This window comes from Pantherophis guttatus, chromosome 1 (genome assembly GCF_059756535.1).
Source record: "Pantherophis guttatus breed Tessera chromosome 1, ASM5975653v1, whole genome shotgun sequence".
NCBI lineage: Eukaryota > Metazoa > Chordata > Lepidosauria > Squamata > Colubridae > Pantherophis > Pantherophis guttatus.
In genome coordinates, this window is record NC_142063.1 from 308,415,975 (window position 1) to 308,432,942 (window position 16,968).

The 16,968-nt window shown below is 37.6% G+C and overlaps 1 protein-coding gene across 5 annotated transcripts; it reads right to left on the reverse strand.

Annotated features, from left to right (window-relative positions):
• Nucleotides 1-37: 37 nt before the first annotated feature.
• On the reverse strand, nucleotides 38-16,784 carry TMEM178A (transmembrane protein 178A). Of its 5 annotated transcripts, XM_087883279.1 has the most exons (5): nucleotides 16,646-16,746; nucleotides 6,658-6,747; nucleotides 4,741-4,857; nucleotides 3,508-3,645; nucleotides 38-1,096 (listed from the first exon to the last, which is right to left on the reverse strand). In XM_087883279.1, the coding sequence occupies exons 4-5, from the start codon at nucleotides 3,611-3,613 to the stop codon at nucleotides 855-857; spliced, it is 348 nt and encodes a 115-aa protein (XP_087739405.1). In that variant the 5' UTR covers nucleotides 3,614-3,645; nucleotides 4,741-4,857; nucleotides 6,658-6,747; nucleotides 16,646-16,746; the 3' UTR covers nucleotides 38-854. The 5 variants fall into 5 exon arrangements, with proteins under 5 accessions (XP_087739405.1, XP_034283397.1, XP_060548537.1 ...); XM_034427506.3 differs by lacking the exon at nucleotides 6,658-6,747 and having other exon boundaries at nucleotides 16,646-16,784; XM_060692554.2 differs by lacking the exons at nucleotides 6,658-6,747; nucleotides 16,646-16,746 and adding an exon at nucleotides 16,598-16,619.
• Nucleotides 16,785-16,968: the final 184 nt, after the last annotated feature.

Sequence of the window (16,968 nt, forward strand, 5' to 3'; positions counted from 1 at the left end):
GGCTGTATTGTTTATAAGAAGAGCCATATCCAAGTCATTTGTTCAGGAATTTTATTAACAGAAGATAATATGCCATTATTTTTAAACAAAAAAACGAACACATAGTATGCATTATTTCCAATAATGCAAATGCTGTAATTCATTTTATAAATTTCATCTTTTTTATATATGGCATTGGATTGTATATGAAACATGAACATCTTTCAGGGAACTATAGGCATAAATTTTCCTACATAAAGTAGCCTATCCCCTTCTGGAAGTCATTCTACTCTAGCACCTTTCTGTTTCTTCTAAAAACAAATGATTCATTAATTTCTTACACAAGAAATCTTTGAACATCATTCTACTAACTACTAAAAATAATTAATAGAGAAGACTAAATATCACCTAACAAGACAAAAATAATATAAAATATAATTAAAATAAGGAAACATTCTTACCAACTGGATAATATGGCAGTGCTTTTGTTGTTTTAACCTTGTATACCAAGTTATTTTTTAAAAGTCATTTTATTTATTTTCAAGATATATGGCCATTAAGCTGAACCTCATGACACTGGTCAGCAAATAGCAACTGAAACAGCAACACAGTTTTCTTGTTCAAGTAGAAATAGTTCCATTTCATTTGTGACATGTATATTGTGCTAAATTACCATCATTTCCACAACAGTTTTTCTGTCTGAATTTGATCTATCAGCCACCATGGAAATGTAGATGTGCTTTGTGTTTCCTGGCTACTAAGTCAATGTTCAGTATTTAAAGGATTTGGGTTTTGTTTGTGCTTGGATTCTGAATTAAGCTCCCTTATGTATCTTCCGGTTGCCTTATAAACAAAAAAAGTATCTCCATACTAAGTCATACAGAAGAGTCTCTGGTAGATTTTAGATGGCTAATCTTTGTCCTGCTAATAAATGGGTAAGTGGTACAAAGGCATCCTGCTGCTACTATAAGTCCTAAACTGCACCATGCACAGAATATAGACCAGCTGTATCCATGTTCAACATCATCAGGCAGACCATAGATGATTTTGGGAAGGCGGTTTAGGTCAAAGGATATACTTGTTGCATAAGTACAGAGAGAAATAGTGCAAAAGATGCCTATAAAGGAAACATATAACAGAGTTAAAAGATGTATAGAAATAGGAATTTCCAAATAATCTAGATACACATAAACTTTTAATTGTGTTATAAGAATTTGCACTTACAGGAATGGCATTGATAATAATGTCATGCAATGTATCTGTCATCAGAATTGTATCAGGAAAAAATTGACATTTAAATTACAGTATTATAAAGCAAATATGTCCTATTGTAATAATTTTGAAACAACATAGGTGGTAAACAAATTGAATAAAAAATTTTAGTACTTTAAAATAGTCATGATCCAATTTTTTATTTCTGAGTTTTATAAAGAATATTCAGGTCAAACGAGCAGAATTAAACTTTTCAATAACTCCCAAAAGAAGTTTCAGTCCCAGGATTCCAAGAACTGGGATTCAATCCCAAAATATTCCCTACTTTGCAAAAAGAACTGGTGCTTCTTAAGTGCCCAATTTTTAATCAATATTTTCATATATTATTTTCATGTATTTTAAATTAAGGTCCTTTTGTTGCCATCATCTTGGATAGATATTGGGGTTGGAATTCATTAAAGTTAGTTTAATAATTTTAATTTTATTTATTAAATTATTTTCATATTTCTGTATTCTACCTCCCCTAATTTCTGTAATTCTCTAACTTATGTAATTCGTAAGTTTGAGAGCCAAATCAGATGAATCATGTTTTTTCAAAACTGATACTTTGGATGCCAGTGAGCAGGGTCTATAACTGCAGGGTCTACTGCTGAAAATCTGGACTGGAACTAGAGGCAATGATTACCAGCCCCTGAGAACGCAGAAGACAACTGGTGAAAGGTCATAAACTAGCACAGCAAAGAAATCAATAGCTGCTAGGGGAAGTTTATGAAAAGAGATAATTTGATACTGGATTGCTTGATACATTATATACAGTACTATGTATTTATTTATTTATTTATTTATTATATTTCTATACCGCCTTTCTCCTGTAGGACTCAAGGCAGTGTACGGTCAAGAAAAATATAGATAAACAAACATCATAAAATTGCTAATTAAAATTATTATTATAACATAATTTGGCCCAATTAAATAGAACCTAAAATTAGATAACATTTTAAAAACATTCACATGTTCATATGTTTAGCCCCGCCTGTTGGAACATCAGGGTTTTGAGTGCACGGCGGAAAGCACGGAGATCAGGGATATTTCGTATCTCAGGGGGCAGTTCATTCCAAAGGGTTGGAGCCCTCACAGAGAAGGCCCTCCCCCTGGGAGTCGCCAGTCGGCATAATTTGACTGACGGTACCGAGTAGTCCCTCCCTGTGAGAACGAACTGGTCGGTGGGAGGCTATTGGTGGCAAAAGACGGTCTCGTAGGTACCCAGGCAGGTCCTAAGCCATGAAGCGCTTTAAAGGTGATAACTAACACCTTGAATCGCACCCGGGAGCCAGTGCAGCTCGCATAGGAGAGGTGTTACATGGGCGCAACGAGCTGCGCCCATAATCACCCGCGCGGCTACATTTTGGACCAATATAGTGTATAGTGTGACTATGTGGCTCTTGCAATATTGAGGAAAGATTACAGCCTGATTTACACTTTTGTAACTTGGCATAGTAGCAAATGGACTGATTAATAGGTGCTTACCTTAATTCTCTGCCAGATTCTTGTGAAAATAGGGAAGAAAACAGATTTGATGGTATGTACATATAAGGTACAGTATTTTGATTCAGAAAGATCTGTAGAAATTGCTTGCCTGAGGATTTGCTGTGTGTTCTCGGCAGGCAAGGATCTGTGACTATTCCAATTCTGCATATCCTAATATAATTTATATCTGTAGATAATTCATGTCTCATTTCCAAGTTGCTGAGGTATAGTTTAAATTCAGGCTTTCTTGATAATATTTAAAGCAGCATTTGGACTTCAATACATCAACATTTACTGACATGTCTAGCCTAGTAATAGTAGCCTGTTTGGCTTAGGTTTTGCAGAACATAGAAATTTTTTATTCCTGGAAGTTATTTTCTGGTACTACTGGTCTCCTGAAATTAATGTCAGCTCTGAACCATTACACAGCCTTATGTGACCTGGTAATCTCAAATCAGCCTTTAGGATTTTTAAGTACAGTGCAAATTATTGAAAATAAATAAGAGTATCCTTCTCTCAACTCTTGCAGAATTGAATGCAAGAGAAGGAATCTACCTCACAAAGGAGACAATAACAAAATAAATAGAATAAATATACCATTGTAATGGCTTTTCATAGTCTTTCATGGACTATCCATAAATATTCCTCTTCCACTTTCACTTTCAAGTAGGTAGTCAAATTATTTTGGCATCTGAAGTAAAAAAAGCCCCCCAAATTACTCTTCCCAGTTCTAGCAGTGAAAATAGAATAACTACATTTAAAAACTAACAGACAAAAAAGAAAGTGTACCTGACATGAGGAAAAGAAGACCAGCAACATGCTGTGTGAGGCTTTTCTCCCAAAAGAAACCAACTGCAATTACAATGCACCCGCAGAGAAGAACAGCTGCTGCCATCCCAAGAAAACCTGCTGTAATTCTTCTTAGATCTATTCTCATAAGTGAAGGAAGTGATAAATTATCAGCACACATTAAAATTACATTAAACCTATTATGCATGCACATTCCTAGAAATAAACTACAGGTAGGTTACTCAATGACAATAGGGAACAGAAATATCCATTGCTACATGATATGGTCATTTAAGTGAGCTGTGCCCAACTGCAAACTTTTTTTGTCATGGTCATTAAGTAAATCACAGTCATTAAGCAAATAATGTTATTGTTTCCCCCATTGACTTTGCTGGCTGGAAAACTCCTGAGTCACAAACGGTGATCATAAGACCTCAGGATGCTGCAATAGTCACAAATACAGTATGAGGACTACCGTAGTCATAAGTCACTTTCTTCAGCACCATCATAAGTTCAAACAGTTGTTAAATGAATAGTAGTTTATTTATTTATTTATTTATTTATTACATGTATTTATATGCTGCCATTCTCCCGAAGGACTCAGGGCGGCGAACACAAGTTAAGAAACAAGTACAATAAAATCATAATTTAATCCAAATAATTAATTAGTAGTAAATAATAAACCCCGGAATCAGTTAAGTTGAGGACTACCCACATGTTAAATGTAATATGAATTTTTAGTGATAAACAATTGCCAGGTCATGGAGCTATTATTTCTTGCCAATTTTAATAAGAGAAAAGGGATGGACACATCTTCTGATTTAGCTTTTCATAAGGTTTTAAAAACTCCTTTCTAAAAAAAATTAACACTGGCCATTTCTATGACCACTTCTAACCCATTTTTGCACCTGTTACTAAAAAAAAATGTACTATTAAATAGGTAGCCTTTTGCTATCAAAAAGTTATTCTACTCTACTCTAAAAGGAAATTTTGCTACATCTATATTTGTTAAAGTTTATTTAACAAACTGACAGGATGGTGGATTGTTTATAAAATATTATGACATTTCCAAAGCTGGTATGATGCGATACATTTTCTTTGAATGCAATAACCTTAGAACAGGTAACATTGTGTACTAATATTTATTTTCACATTTGTAACCTGCCTTATATCAATGGAGCACATCATATTAGAAAGACCACACACATTCAACCTAAATACACAAGTACTTACGTAACAAGTGCCATTCATCCTGCTGGATAATCTTTGTTAAATTGATAGGGATGTTCCATAAACGTCGTATTGGTGTGGCAAAGTGATACTTGATTGCTGTACATCTCTGAGCAATACCTTTAGAAAACACAAAAATATTTAATGAATAATTCTGAACAGGTTCTGGGTGATGACTTTTTAACATAGAGAAATCCAGTAAATGAGATGCTTCCAAATGAGACTTATTGTGAAATTGAAATGTTTATAAAGTAACCGCCTTCTTCAAAGAATTTATATGAAGGGGTAGGGACTACTATCATCTTTTTAATTATAGTCTTGCATTTTCCCACCAATGACTGTGATGCCTATCTTGGATTTTATCTTTGCTTTTTTGTTATTAATTTTTAATTTTGCTATTGTTTGGAATTTGGGTATTTATTATTATATTTTTCATATTAGAACTTGTACACTGTACAAATTTTACTGGGGCAAGTTATAAATTCTGTACGTAAGCAAATGAAACCAATAAGCCAGCATTGACACCCAGAAGACAAATCATAATTTATAATTGTATTCATAAAACTTATGCAACTGGTTTAATGGGACATATTTTACAGTAGTAAGCCAGCATTGGGGTTGGAAAGTGCTAAATACTAGCCTGTAATTTCCAGACTAAACTAGGTTGTCCAGTCATAAACCGGCCTATTCTAGGAATGCTATCTCTGTTTTATTTATTTTTTAACTTTTCCCCCAACCCACTATAGAGAGGAAGATGTAAAAAAGGGGTAGAAATGACTGGTCTGGAGCATTGATAGAAACCTCACAGGTTTGGTGTTTACTTTTGCCTCAAATAGATTAAAAAAACAGTAGCTGAGAAGCAAAGATGGCCACTTGACTGGGATTTTGAATCACTAACTCCCAGTGCATAGGGACGTATCCCCTGGGATAGCAGCTGGGAGGCAGAGCAGTGTCCACACATAGTCTATTATTACTTTGAAGCAAAATCCCTACTGGCAATTAGGTAATAGACCAGTGATGGCTAACCTTTTCTGGACTGAGTGCCCAAAGCATGCATGCGCGCCTGAACCCCCAAAATGCAATGTGCACGCCCCCACATGAGTCTGTGGCCCCCCGCATGTCCCCCACACCCCATGCATGCGCATGCAGCCCTCCGCATTTGCCCCACCCTTTACTTGAATATCTTCAAGTAAAGGAAAAAAGATAAAGACAAAACCCAATTTAAAGAGTACTAAAAGGCTTGCCATAATAAAAATATCTTAGCTACTTATCTAAAACCAACTGGAAAAAAAGGAGGTCCACATAAGTAAAAAGGTAAAGGTTTCCCTGCCAATTATGTCTGACTGTAGGGCACAGTGCTCTCTTTGTTTCTTAGCCAAGGGAACAAGAATTGACTGAAGACATGATACCTACTTATCTACTTGCATTTGCATGCTAGGTGGGCACCACATTGCGTGGAGCTCTGATCTTGAATCTGGGCTGTCAGCTCTCCAGCTGACATGCTTAGTGTCTTTAACCACAGAGCCATCGCACCCCTCACATAAGAAGTAGTGCCATTTTAAAAAAAAACCTTTTGTTTCATAGTTAACCATGTTTCCTTTCTGGCAAAAAAAAAAGGACTACTGAAGGTGACTATAGCTGATAAGTAGATACCTGTGAAAGGAGATAATCATTTAAATATCCTGATGTAATAAAAATATTTGTTTAAAACAATACATTAATAGACATGCTGAATTAGGCTCATTAGTTGCCATATATAGTAGCAAACATTAGTCGATAGTGCCTCAAACGCAAATCCTGTTTATCTGGAAATAATCTGATTTATACAATATGTTTGGTAGCTACCTTTTTCTGTCAAGACACATTACTACAGCATGGGAAACTATCTGAAATTTTATAAAAGATGCACAAAATAATCACAATTTGAGAAGTCCCAGCTTCTGTGGCAGTAGGGTGGAGTATTTCCTTTGGTTCTTTGGTTTGGCTGACTATAAATATTAAGAGGTCTCCCTAGAGAAACAAACAGTGAGAAGTTATAGAATGATTCTGCCAATTATGATCATGAAAGCACTTATTCTTACAGTTTTGCTGCTAACAAGAGAGCATATCCCCAACTGAGTGACAAACTTCACAGTTTCTGATTGTGCAGTACAATTAAAACAATTTATAGCCCAATTTTCAAGAACAAATATATGCAATTAAAATTTAGTTCTGATGCACTAGCTCTGTCTGAAATTCCTAAACTAATTAGAAACCATTAGAAAATGGTTTTGAAATTCTTCTTTTTGTAAGAAATTTATATAAATTTTGTTATTTTTGTCTTTACAATTTAAGAACCATATTGCGATGGATATGGGAAATGTTCTTTTTTAACAAATCAATAGGTTAGAGTCTTAAATAATGTTATATTAATATTGTATATTTTTAAAATGAGACTAAGTTGACCAAAGATTATTTTTCAAATAAACTGGATGCTTCAGAGGACATTTAGCAAGGAGTGGACTGTATCTTCTTTATGCTAGAAGTCCAATATGGAAGAGGGGACTTCTATTTGTACGTTCTGGCAGCTGCACATTGACACCAGTTTAGTCTAATATTCCTCAGGTTGTAAATGGTAAAGAAATTTCATGGTTCAAAGGTAAGAATGTGATGCTGAATTATATTCTGAAATTTTGGGATTTATCAAGCTACAAAGAACTTTGATTAATTATGCATGGATAAGAACTAAATAAATTATTTTACTTCAATGGAAAAACTATATAATGTATATTGCTTTAAATGTACATTTATACAATTTACAATTGAATAAATTCTTCCACCGCTGAAAAATCTGATCACATAAAATTCTTTGTGATCATATTGTTTAAGGTATGAATATTGTATTATTATATAATGTGATTTTTAAAAAAACTTTTTTGTTCTTTGGAGAGATTTCCTATATTTTATGGGCTACTTTCATTAAATGTAAATGCTAAAATTCTAACTATTGCTTGTGATACAAAAAGTTGTGCTATACAATAATGCATCTGAAAATGGCAAGGCCTATTTAAAAGGGGGGATAGCGGAAATGATTTTCTGTAAAACAATATTCATTCTCCAGAGGCCACAGAGGATTATAGCAGTTATGTGGCAACACTGTTTAGTTTTTAAAAAGTTGTTCAGTAATTATGACACTATCCTGTAAAAAGAAGACTATTAAAAGAAGACCAGTTAGACGATACCACTGTGGGCACCATGAACTACGTGACTGTCTGCTCAGGTATTCAGCCCAGGTGAATGACCGAACCACCCAACTTGAATATCATAATGTGGAGAGACACCAAAATGCTATTGCTTACAAGGAAGAGCATGTGGGCAGTAAACATTTATATCTGACAGTACCAGAACTTGTCTAGATAATTTAACAGGAATGATAAATATCAGTTTAGTAAGGTATGTTTCAGAGTAGCTAATTACTGGAAATGTCTATTATTACAGTAGTGTGCCTGCAACCTGTTACCCTATTGCTGTTAATCCTGCCTACATTTGTTCTTTTGTCTTTACCTTCTAGAACCTCAATTATGTCTTCAACTCAGGGATGAAATTCAGCAGGTTCTGAAAGGTTCTGGAGAACCGGTAGTGGAAATTTTGAGTATTTTGGAGAACCGGCAAATACCACCTCTGGCTGGCCCCAGAGTGGGGTGGGAATGGAGATTTTGCAGTATCCTTCCCCTGCCAAACCCACCAAGCCACACCACGCCCACCAAGCCACGCCCACAGAACCAGTAGTAAAAAAAATTAATTCCACCACTGCTTCAACTTGTTTGGTTTCTGACTTCTTAACCAACTTACTCTGGCCATAAATGACTCTTTTTTTAACAACTGGAAATATAACAATGCTTTGTTTCCAATTCAGTTTTGAAACTTGGCTTTAGATATGAAATTTATTTGAAGCTTAATTTTCTTACTTTGTTATTTCAATTTAAAAGCCCCCATGTAATATTTTTTTTTACACATTTATTTCTACCTGTCTTTTGGGCTAAACATTGATAAGGCAATTTTCATTAAAAGGATTAAAAGCAAAACAAATAAAAGTTGTACACAATTAAGTAACTGTATGTTACTTGCATAATATAAGTATGGGCTGTCCAAACATGTGAATCATATATAGCTATACTTAGTATGAAAATCTGATACTACCTAGCAATTTCTTCATTCTGGAATTTGTTCTTATGATAGCAATAGCACTTAGACTTATATACCGCTTCACAACCCTCTAAGCGGTTTAGAGTCAGCATATTGCCCACAACAATCTGGGTCCTCATTTTGCCGACCTCAGAAGGATGACAGGTTGAGTCAACCTTGAGCCTAGTGAGATTTGAACAGCTAAACTGCAGGCAGCCAACAGGCAGCAGAAGTAGCCTGCAGTACTGCATTCTAATCACTGTGCCACCATGATCCTTACTGAAACAGTGTCTGAGGAAATATCTGTTCAAGTACTATAGAGTTTCAATTTAGGATATTTTATATCTGAAAAAAAAACAAATATTGCTAATTGGTTAAACAATTTGGTCAAGAAAAAATAATTTTAATATTTTTGAAAAAGAACATCAGTTTCCAGAGCAATACCTACTACATTTTTATTTAATCCAGAAATTAAAGCCTGACATCTTAAAAAGCATTTCAATGTTGTGAGTGATTAGGTTGCTTAATTATGGCAGAGAAAGCTACAGTTCAAATTTTCAATTATCTGTTTGACAGAATTTAGCAGGCTAAAGTCAAATAAGGAAGAGAGCCATATTTCTTCCCAGGAAGGATGATAAAATATCATGAAATATTGCTGATTTGGAAATAACGAATATCCATTAGCTTGGGCAATATGAAGAGAAGTCATTGAGGTTGTACTTCATCCTTTCCTTGCCCAATTCAACACTATCTCAAATTACTTTTCTCTGAAACTGTTTTTCTCTCCAAAGTATAGAAGAAAATAATATTGCATGTAATAGCTCATCCCTTAAAGAGAGTGCAGCACATAAAAGACCTGTTAGTCCAGTATTCAACACTTGCAATGACTAAAAAGATACTTCTATTTGAGAAAGCTCATAAGCACAGTATTACTCTCGTTATATTCACTAAGTGCTACTTGAAGATAGATTGATGGAAACAATATAGAGCCACTGATAACCCTGTCCTCCATTGTAATTCTCGTTAAAACTGTCCAAGCCAGTGGCCATCACTACATCTCTAATATAAATTCTACAGCTACATTATTGGCTGCAAAAAGTTTCTTTATTAATTTATTACAAAAGCTTCTATCTTAGTACACTTCAATCACATACTCTAATGGCAGACAATACATGTTATGCATTTTGAAGATATCAATAATAAAGCTGCCATCAGATTCAAAATCACAAAAATATACACATCAATCAACTCAAGTATATCTCCTTCACCTCGGTCTCCAACTACACATTTAAAAAGCCACATTTTAACAGCTTTTTGAATAAAAGGGTACAAGTCTTACATTTAATGGGAGGCTAGTCCATAGGAAGGGACATCTCACAAACAAATGTTCACTTCCGAATCCCCTTTTGTTACTTTACATGGATGGGGACTTTCATCAGACCTTCTTCACAGGATTGCCCTGGGCAGGGAGATTCTATTTGGAGCAGGTGACTTCAAAGAAAGACAAGCTTCAAGTCATATAGGACCTTAAAAGATGATCATAAGCACTTGAGGCTCCCACCACTCAGCATTAATGAATAAACCCAGAATCTAGTATTGTAGTATGGCAAAGGAAGACTAGCACATCTTTATCTTCTTTTTCCTCTTTATGTATAATTTTCTACTTCACAATGTTCCTATACAATTTGTCAACTAGAATGACAACAGATATGATCCAATGCCTTCTGGATTTTTTTCAGATATACAATATCTTCTTGAAATTAATGGTCAGAATCATGGACACTTTTTCAAGAGTTTTGAATAAATAAGTTTTCTTTATTTGATCCCTTCCCAATAATCCATTCAGGATTATAGATTATTGGGAATATTTTAGTTCAACAAGAGTTGCATTCTGAGTGAACACTTTAACTGAGCTATCTGCTATAAAGTAAACATCCTTTCCATATTAAGTGATTGAAAGTTTAGAGCAATGGTTCTCAACCTGTGGGTCGCGACCCCTTTGGGGGTCAAATGATCCTTTCACAGGGGTCGCCTAAAACCATTGGAAAACACATATTTTCAATGGTTTTAGGAATAATTTTATGGTTGGGGGTCACCACAACATGAGGAACTATATTAAAGGGTCACGGCATTAGGAAGGTTGAGAACCACTGGTTTAGAGTGTAAAATAATTTACGGTAAATTGCTTTTGCTATTTTGAAAGTCCATTTACTTATCTGGACACATTGGTATGAAGCTAGTATGAAGACTTGGGAGGATGCCTCATGTAAAATGTTTATATATAAAATATAGAAGACATGAGTTTTCCTCCTGGAAATATAAACAGAAAAGCAAAAAGTCAAAATGCTAGTTTCTGAGGTGAAGAAGTGTTCTATTATTTCAGAAATATGATTAGTAGTTTCTATCAGCTGAAGGCAAAAATGTCATCTCTGCAAGACAGACCATTATGCATCAAAAAGAGAAGGTCATCTTGCCTTTGCTTTATTAGGTGTAATGGATCCACAGCATTTTCAGAATGAAAGGATACTCTTGAAGCACAGCCTAAAAGATGTACAATGAAATAAAAGAAATGGTAACCAGTGGATGGTCCTTGCATATTGAAGAGAAAATATTCACTATTATAACAGCTGTCTTATGTATTACTCTGTTTTGGGAGTTTTGAAAACAGATTGGTAGCTACCCAAACTAGATCCTATGGCATGCTGAATAATTGCTTAGTTAATTTAAGGTTACTATATACTATACAGATTATGAAGATACATAATGCATGGGAAAGAAAGAGGTATAGAACGAAACAGGCTAATATATGGGGTTCAGTCACTGAGAGGTTGAAGACGACTATGGATTCATTGGGTACTTTGTAGGATTATTGCAAATTAACAGATAACATAATAACGTTTAGGAAATTAATATGCACTCTCCTGCTCCTTGGTCACTAATAAAATGCACTCTACTAGTGATGTACAGCATAAATGCCACATTGGAGAATGCTCTTCTATATCCACATAGTCATCAGGATGTTTTTTTTTTCTTCCATCCATCTAGTATTACATTTGCAAAAAACTGTGAGAAAAATAGGAGAAGGGTGGAAAGCACAACTAGTATTCAAGAAAGTTATGGGCAGCATTGCAGGGCAGAAGAGGACTATTGAGGACAATGACTAGCACAATGATGACAACCAACAACCGTAACAATGTAAAGGAAAGAAGTGAAAGAACAAAGAGACAATGCCATGATTAATGATTTTGTATGATGATGGCACTAGATGTGCTGGCAAGAGGCGTATTTGTGTGTATTCTCAGGAGTTGTGACCTGGAGATGACAAGTGCATTATAGTAACATTCTAGACACAGGAGCTTTCAGGATGGAATTCACATAATTATGGTGTGGAGTGACAGACTTTTGGGGAAGAAAAGGAGATGCATATACAAAAGAAAAATACATATAAATAGACATATGCATATATCATGTGACACCATGTATATATCCATATAGTGAAGGAATTATGGTGGGGCCTGCACTTTGAGGTGGTAACAGAGGAAAAGGAGAATGCAAGCTGCAAACCCCGCCCGAGGTCGCCCCCTCACCTCTGTCCAGTAGGTTATCCAGATCTTGGTCGACCCCCAAGAAGTAGCATTTCCTCCAGAGACCAGCGTAAGTGGCGAAGAGCGGCCGGCCGCACCGAGATTGCAGCCACCGGAGCCCCAGGAGCGTTCTCCAGTTCTCTAGCTGCAGCAGCAGGTTCCCGGTGGGGGGAACTGCCTCCGCACTGCCTCCGCGAGGGACCCGTGGCTTGGCATCCCGTAGGGGCAGGTGCGGCAGCGGCAGGAGTCGGCGGCGTTGGTCGGGGGAGTGGGCGCTGCCGGCGCGGTCCTCGCAGCTCTCCCGGTGGCGCCGGGGGTCAGTCTCGTACCAGTGGTCGGTGAAAATGGCCGTGACGAGCAAAGCCAACGAGCAGAGGCTGAGGCACAAACTCAGGACCCGCGCTCGCGCGCCGCCCATGACTCGCCCCCGGGCGCCCCTCGCCTGGCACGCAGCGTCTTTCAAAGGATGCCCGTCCTAATTTCAGGGCTTCCGCGCATGGTGCAGCGAGGGACAGCAAGGGCGTCCAGAAGGAGCCTCCAGTTTCTACTCGGTCGCATAATCAAGCCATCGACTGGCTAGACGGCGGCGCCTGTCCCGCGTTCATTGTTCACTCTCCACGGGTGGGTCGCGCTACACAAAAGGCAGCCCAAGAGTCTTGCAGTACCGCTGGGGAGACGCCAGGGGGAGCAAGATGGCCGCCCTAGCGTCAACTGATCGGCAGCGACGCCCGGGAGCAAGAAAACGCGCGAAGCCAACTCGGCCCACTGGGAGAGGGCTGAGCAAGGCTGCGCGGCCGAGGATCCCTTTGTCTTAACGAGGAAATACTATGCGTGTTCTCGTTTATTCTAGTTAGCCCAACTGACCGCAGGAGGGAATTTCATGAGGATAAGCATATTCTATTGCAGCCTTTTCATTATTTAGGAATGAAGAACCTGAAATGGAATGCATCTCAAGAGTCCTTGTGGGGAGAATAGAGCATATTAGAGCATGTGAAAATGTCAAACGATCTCATTATTTAATTAGCATTGCCTCATGCTTTTAGGATTAGTACTTTGTAGGCAGGAGAAAGGGATCAATTCCAAAAACATTCTATCACTTAGATGTGAACGGGGTGGATTTCAATTCACTAGGTGTGAAATATCCACCGAAACATCTTGCACAGTAGATGTAGGCACCATATTGAGAGTATTTACTGGCAGCTCTCACATGACTGCGGGGGGGGGGTAGTATTGACAAAGTCCAATGGGTTTGGGTGCAGCCAATCTATCCATTTATCCAAATGCAAAAATTGCATATAATCTGAAGAGAAGCGGAACTTAAAAGTGTATCTACATTTTAATACAAAACATGTTCCCCACTCTCTAGGTACAGAAAGTGAAACAAATATATTTATATCCTATTTTTTCTGGTCGCTGACCTGAAATAAACAGATAGGGACCATTCTCTGTGGGTCCCAAGTCTTACAAATGCTATTTCAGAATCAGAATATTAATAAGTATATTCTGCCAACTATTAAGGTACCACGTAGGGCCATGAGATGTTTGATCTATGATATACATTTTAAAAATAGCATAGTGTAGCCCTTTTAAGGCTGATTGGCTTACCCCATGCTATGTAAACCCTTCATTAAGGCTAGAATCTGGCCAAATTTCAATAGACGCCTACATCCTCCCCACTGTATGCCACTGAATCATTCTAGACTCTTTCTGGTTTACAGTAACAAAAATATGCAATAAAACTTCCATGCTAATAAATCACAAATCTCTCCCTACCCCACACACACAAACAACATAATATAGAGAGACAATTAGTTTAGGTGCTGGCCTAGAAACCAAGAGACTGTGAGCTCTAGTCCTATTTTAGGCATGAAAGCCAGCTGGGTAGCGGGGCAGTCACTCTTTCTCAGCCCAGCTCACCTCACAGGATTGTAGTTGTGGGGAAAATAGGAGGAAAAAGGGAGTATTAGGTATGTTCATCACCTTGAGTTATTTATAAAGTAATAAAAGTAGGATTTTAAAAACTCTAATAAATGAAACAAATAAATAATGCAGTATATAGGGTTCACAGTAAAAAGATCCACAAAACACTTACCAGTTTATACAATTTATCAACTTTATATGCTCCCACATCTCAGAATAAATGACTCAGATGGCATATAGCAGAGGTCCCCAACCCAAAAGCTGTGGCCCACTACTGAGCTGTGGCCTATTTGGAACTGGGCCACGTGAGCCGTGGGCTGTTGTGCAAGCGTGCAGCTTGATTTGGGCAAGCAGCAAGCCAGCGCGTGTGGACACACGCATAGCTCACCTTGCACAAGTTGAACTGTGCATGAAAGGTTGGAGACCGCTGGCATATAACAAAAAAGTATAAAACAAAAAACATAAAGCACAGCTTTTAAACTTTTTGTAAAGAAAGAAGTGCACACAAAAGATTAAATAAGCAACAGGTTCAATCAGTTCCAGAACATCCTGCGTTGTCATTGAAATATTGATTTAAATCAATCCCTTTTGACAGCCCATCTTCCCCATTTACACAGAATAAATTTATATCTTTATGGACAATTAGGATAAATTCGGACTCATATTCAAGTGGCTTTACACAATTTTTAAGCTTAGCTGGCTTTGAAAAAGCTCTGTCCATAGGTTCTAGCTTGCCTAATCCTGTTACACAGCACATACTGAGAGATGCTTTCCTTCTGGAGGAGCCATTGTTCAATGGCAGAGCACCCTTTTCTAGAAACAAAACTGGTCTCCCGTTTGCAATTGTGCAACAGAGTGTCAACATTTGACTGCAGACATAACTAGCATCTAAAAGCAATAGAAGATGTTGACAGTGAATATAAATAGTGTAACTTTTATTTGCCAAAAATGTTCAGTGTATTTCCAATTATAATGCATGGGATAATTATGTGTGGCAAACACTCTGGGTATATACCAAATATATATATATTTGGTATATAGATATATACCAAATATATATATATATATATATATCCAACACCTAGAATCCAGAGTGGTTTGGGGATTGTGATTTATTGTTGGGATAACTAGTTACCATAGAACATATTAACATATTCCCTATGTATACATACATTTTTAAAAAACTTTGTACTCTTCTTTTCAGAATTAAATGGGCCACATGAAACATTCTAAAGACTAATTAAGTAACACTAATTAGAATGTGTATTATTTATCCATAATAGACTTCATTCCTCTTCACAAGCTTGTATGAGCCATGGGGGCACAGTGGTTAGAATGCAGTACTGCAGGCTACTTCTGCTGACTGCCAGTTGACTGCAATTTGACAGTTCGAATCTCACCAGGCTCAACATTAACTAAGCCTTCCATCCTTCCGAGGTCAGTAAAAAGAGGACCTAGATTGTAGGAGGCAATATGCTGACTCTGTAAACTGCTTAGAGAGGGCTATAAAGCACTATGTAAAGTCTATAAATCTAAGTGCTATTGCTATTATATACACAGAAATTGCTCACAACATTTTACTGCCAGAATCAGAATTCCTGCCTTCCTAAAAAGCAGGGTACCCAACTATTGTGGCTACCATTGTGCTTTGATCCCTAGGACAAAAATTCCTATCCCTATCTATTGAAAAATAAAATATGGATATAATAAATACATTTTCTATTTATGCCTTCTTTATAGCTAAGCCTCAGATTTACAACAGAATCCAAATGTTAATAGAAACATCGGACTTCTCCAGATTATATCACAAACTATTCAAAAAGGGAAAAACAGGTTACCTAGGACCCGTGTGCCAAAAATAGGGCGGTCTTGACTTCTCTACTCAAACATTATAATTTGCGCAATAGGATTTTGATGCCTTCCTAAGATGAATTCGCTTTCTGCTGTCGGTCAGGCTATGAAGACAGATCTGCATCAACAAGAGTTGTGTGTGCAGCCCAATTTCAGAATCGGAGCCTTTCCTCTCCCACGCACCCGCCTAATAAACAAGCACGCCGCATTACAAGGCAGCGCTTCAGGGAAGGTGCCAAGTGATCATCCGTCCTACAGCAAAGGGTCAGCCTAGCTACCGAATTGCAACCCCCGTCCCTCCGGAAGGCGCCTGGTGCAAAAATGACTTTATATACACTTACGCGAAAGTCAGACCGACGAACCTAAATTCGACAGAAAGCGCAACGTACCGTACTGTAAACAATTGTATCCAACTTCCTACATGGCCAGTACACAGCTTTACAAATTAAATGAAAAGAGCTGATAGTAATCAGATCTGAAAAGGTCTGTCCATTCTTCTATCCCGCCAAGACTGAGAAGGGTCCGCCGGTTCGCCATTAAGCCAAGAAGGGTTCTTGGGGTCCCGGATTCACCGTCGGCTGAGCGCTGGAAGGCAAGAAGTCACCGAGACCGCACCAGCTGCTCCCGCTCTCGGGTCCGAATATTTGGCCTCAAGAGTGTTCCAGGCCGGCCTCCCTCGAGCATGCCCAGATGCCTACCAGCCTCACCTTTC

Coding starts and splice junctions, on each gene's coding strand:
- TMEM178A (XM_034427505.3), bottom strand. CDS start 12,903: ATGGGCGGCGCGCGAGCGCGGGTCCTGAGTTTGTGCCTCAGCCTCTGC. Junction 4,858..12,488: donor GGATAACCTACTGGACAGAG/GTGAGGGGGCGA, acceptor TGTTTTCTAAAG/GTATTGCTCAGAGATGTACA. Junction 3,646..4,740: donor GGATGAATGGCACTTGTTAC/GTAAGTACTTGT, acceptor TTATGAGAATAG/ATCTAAGAAGAATTACAGCA.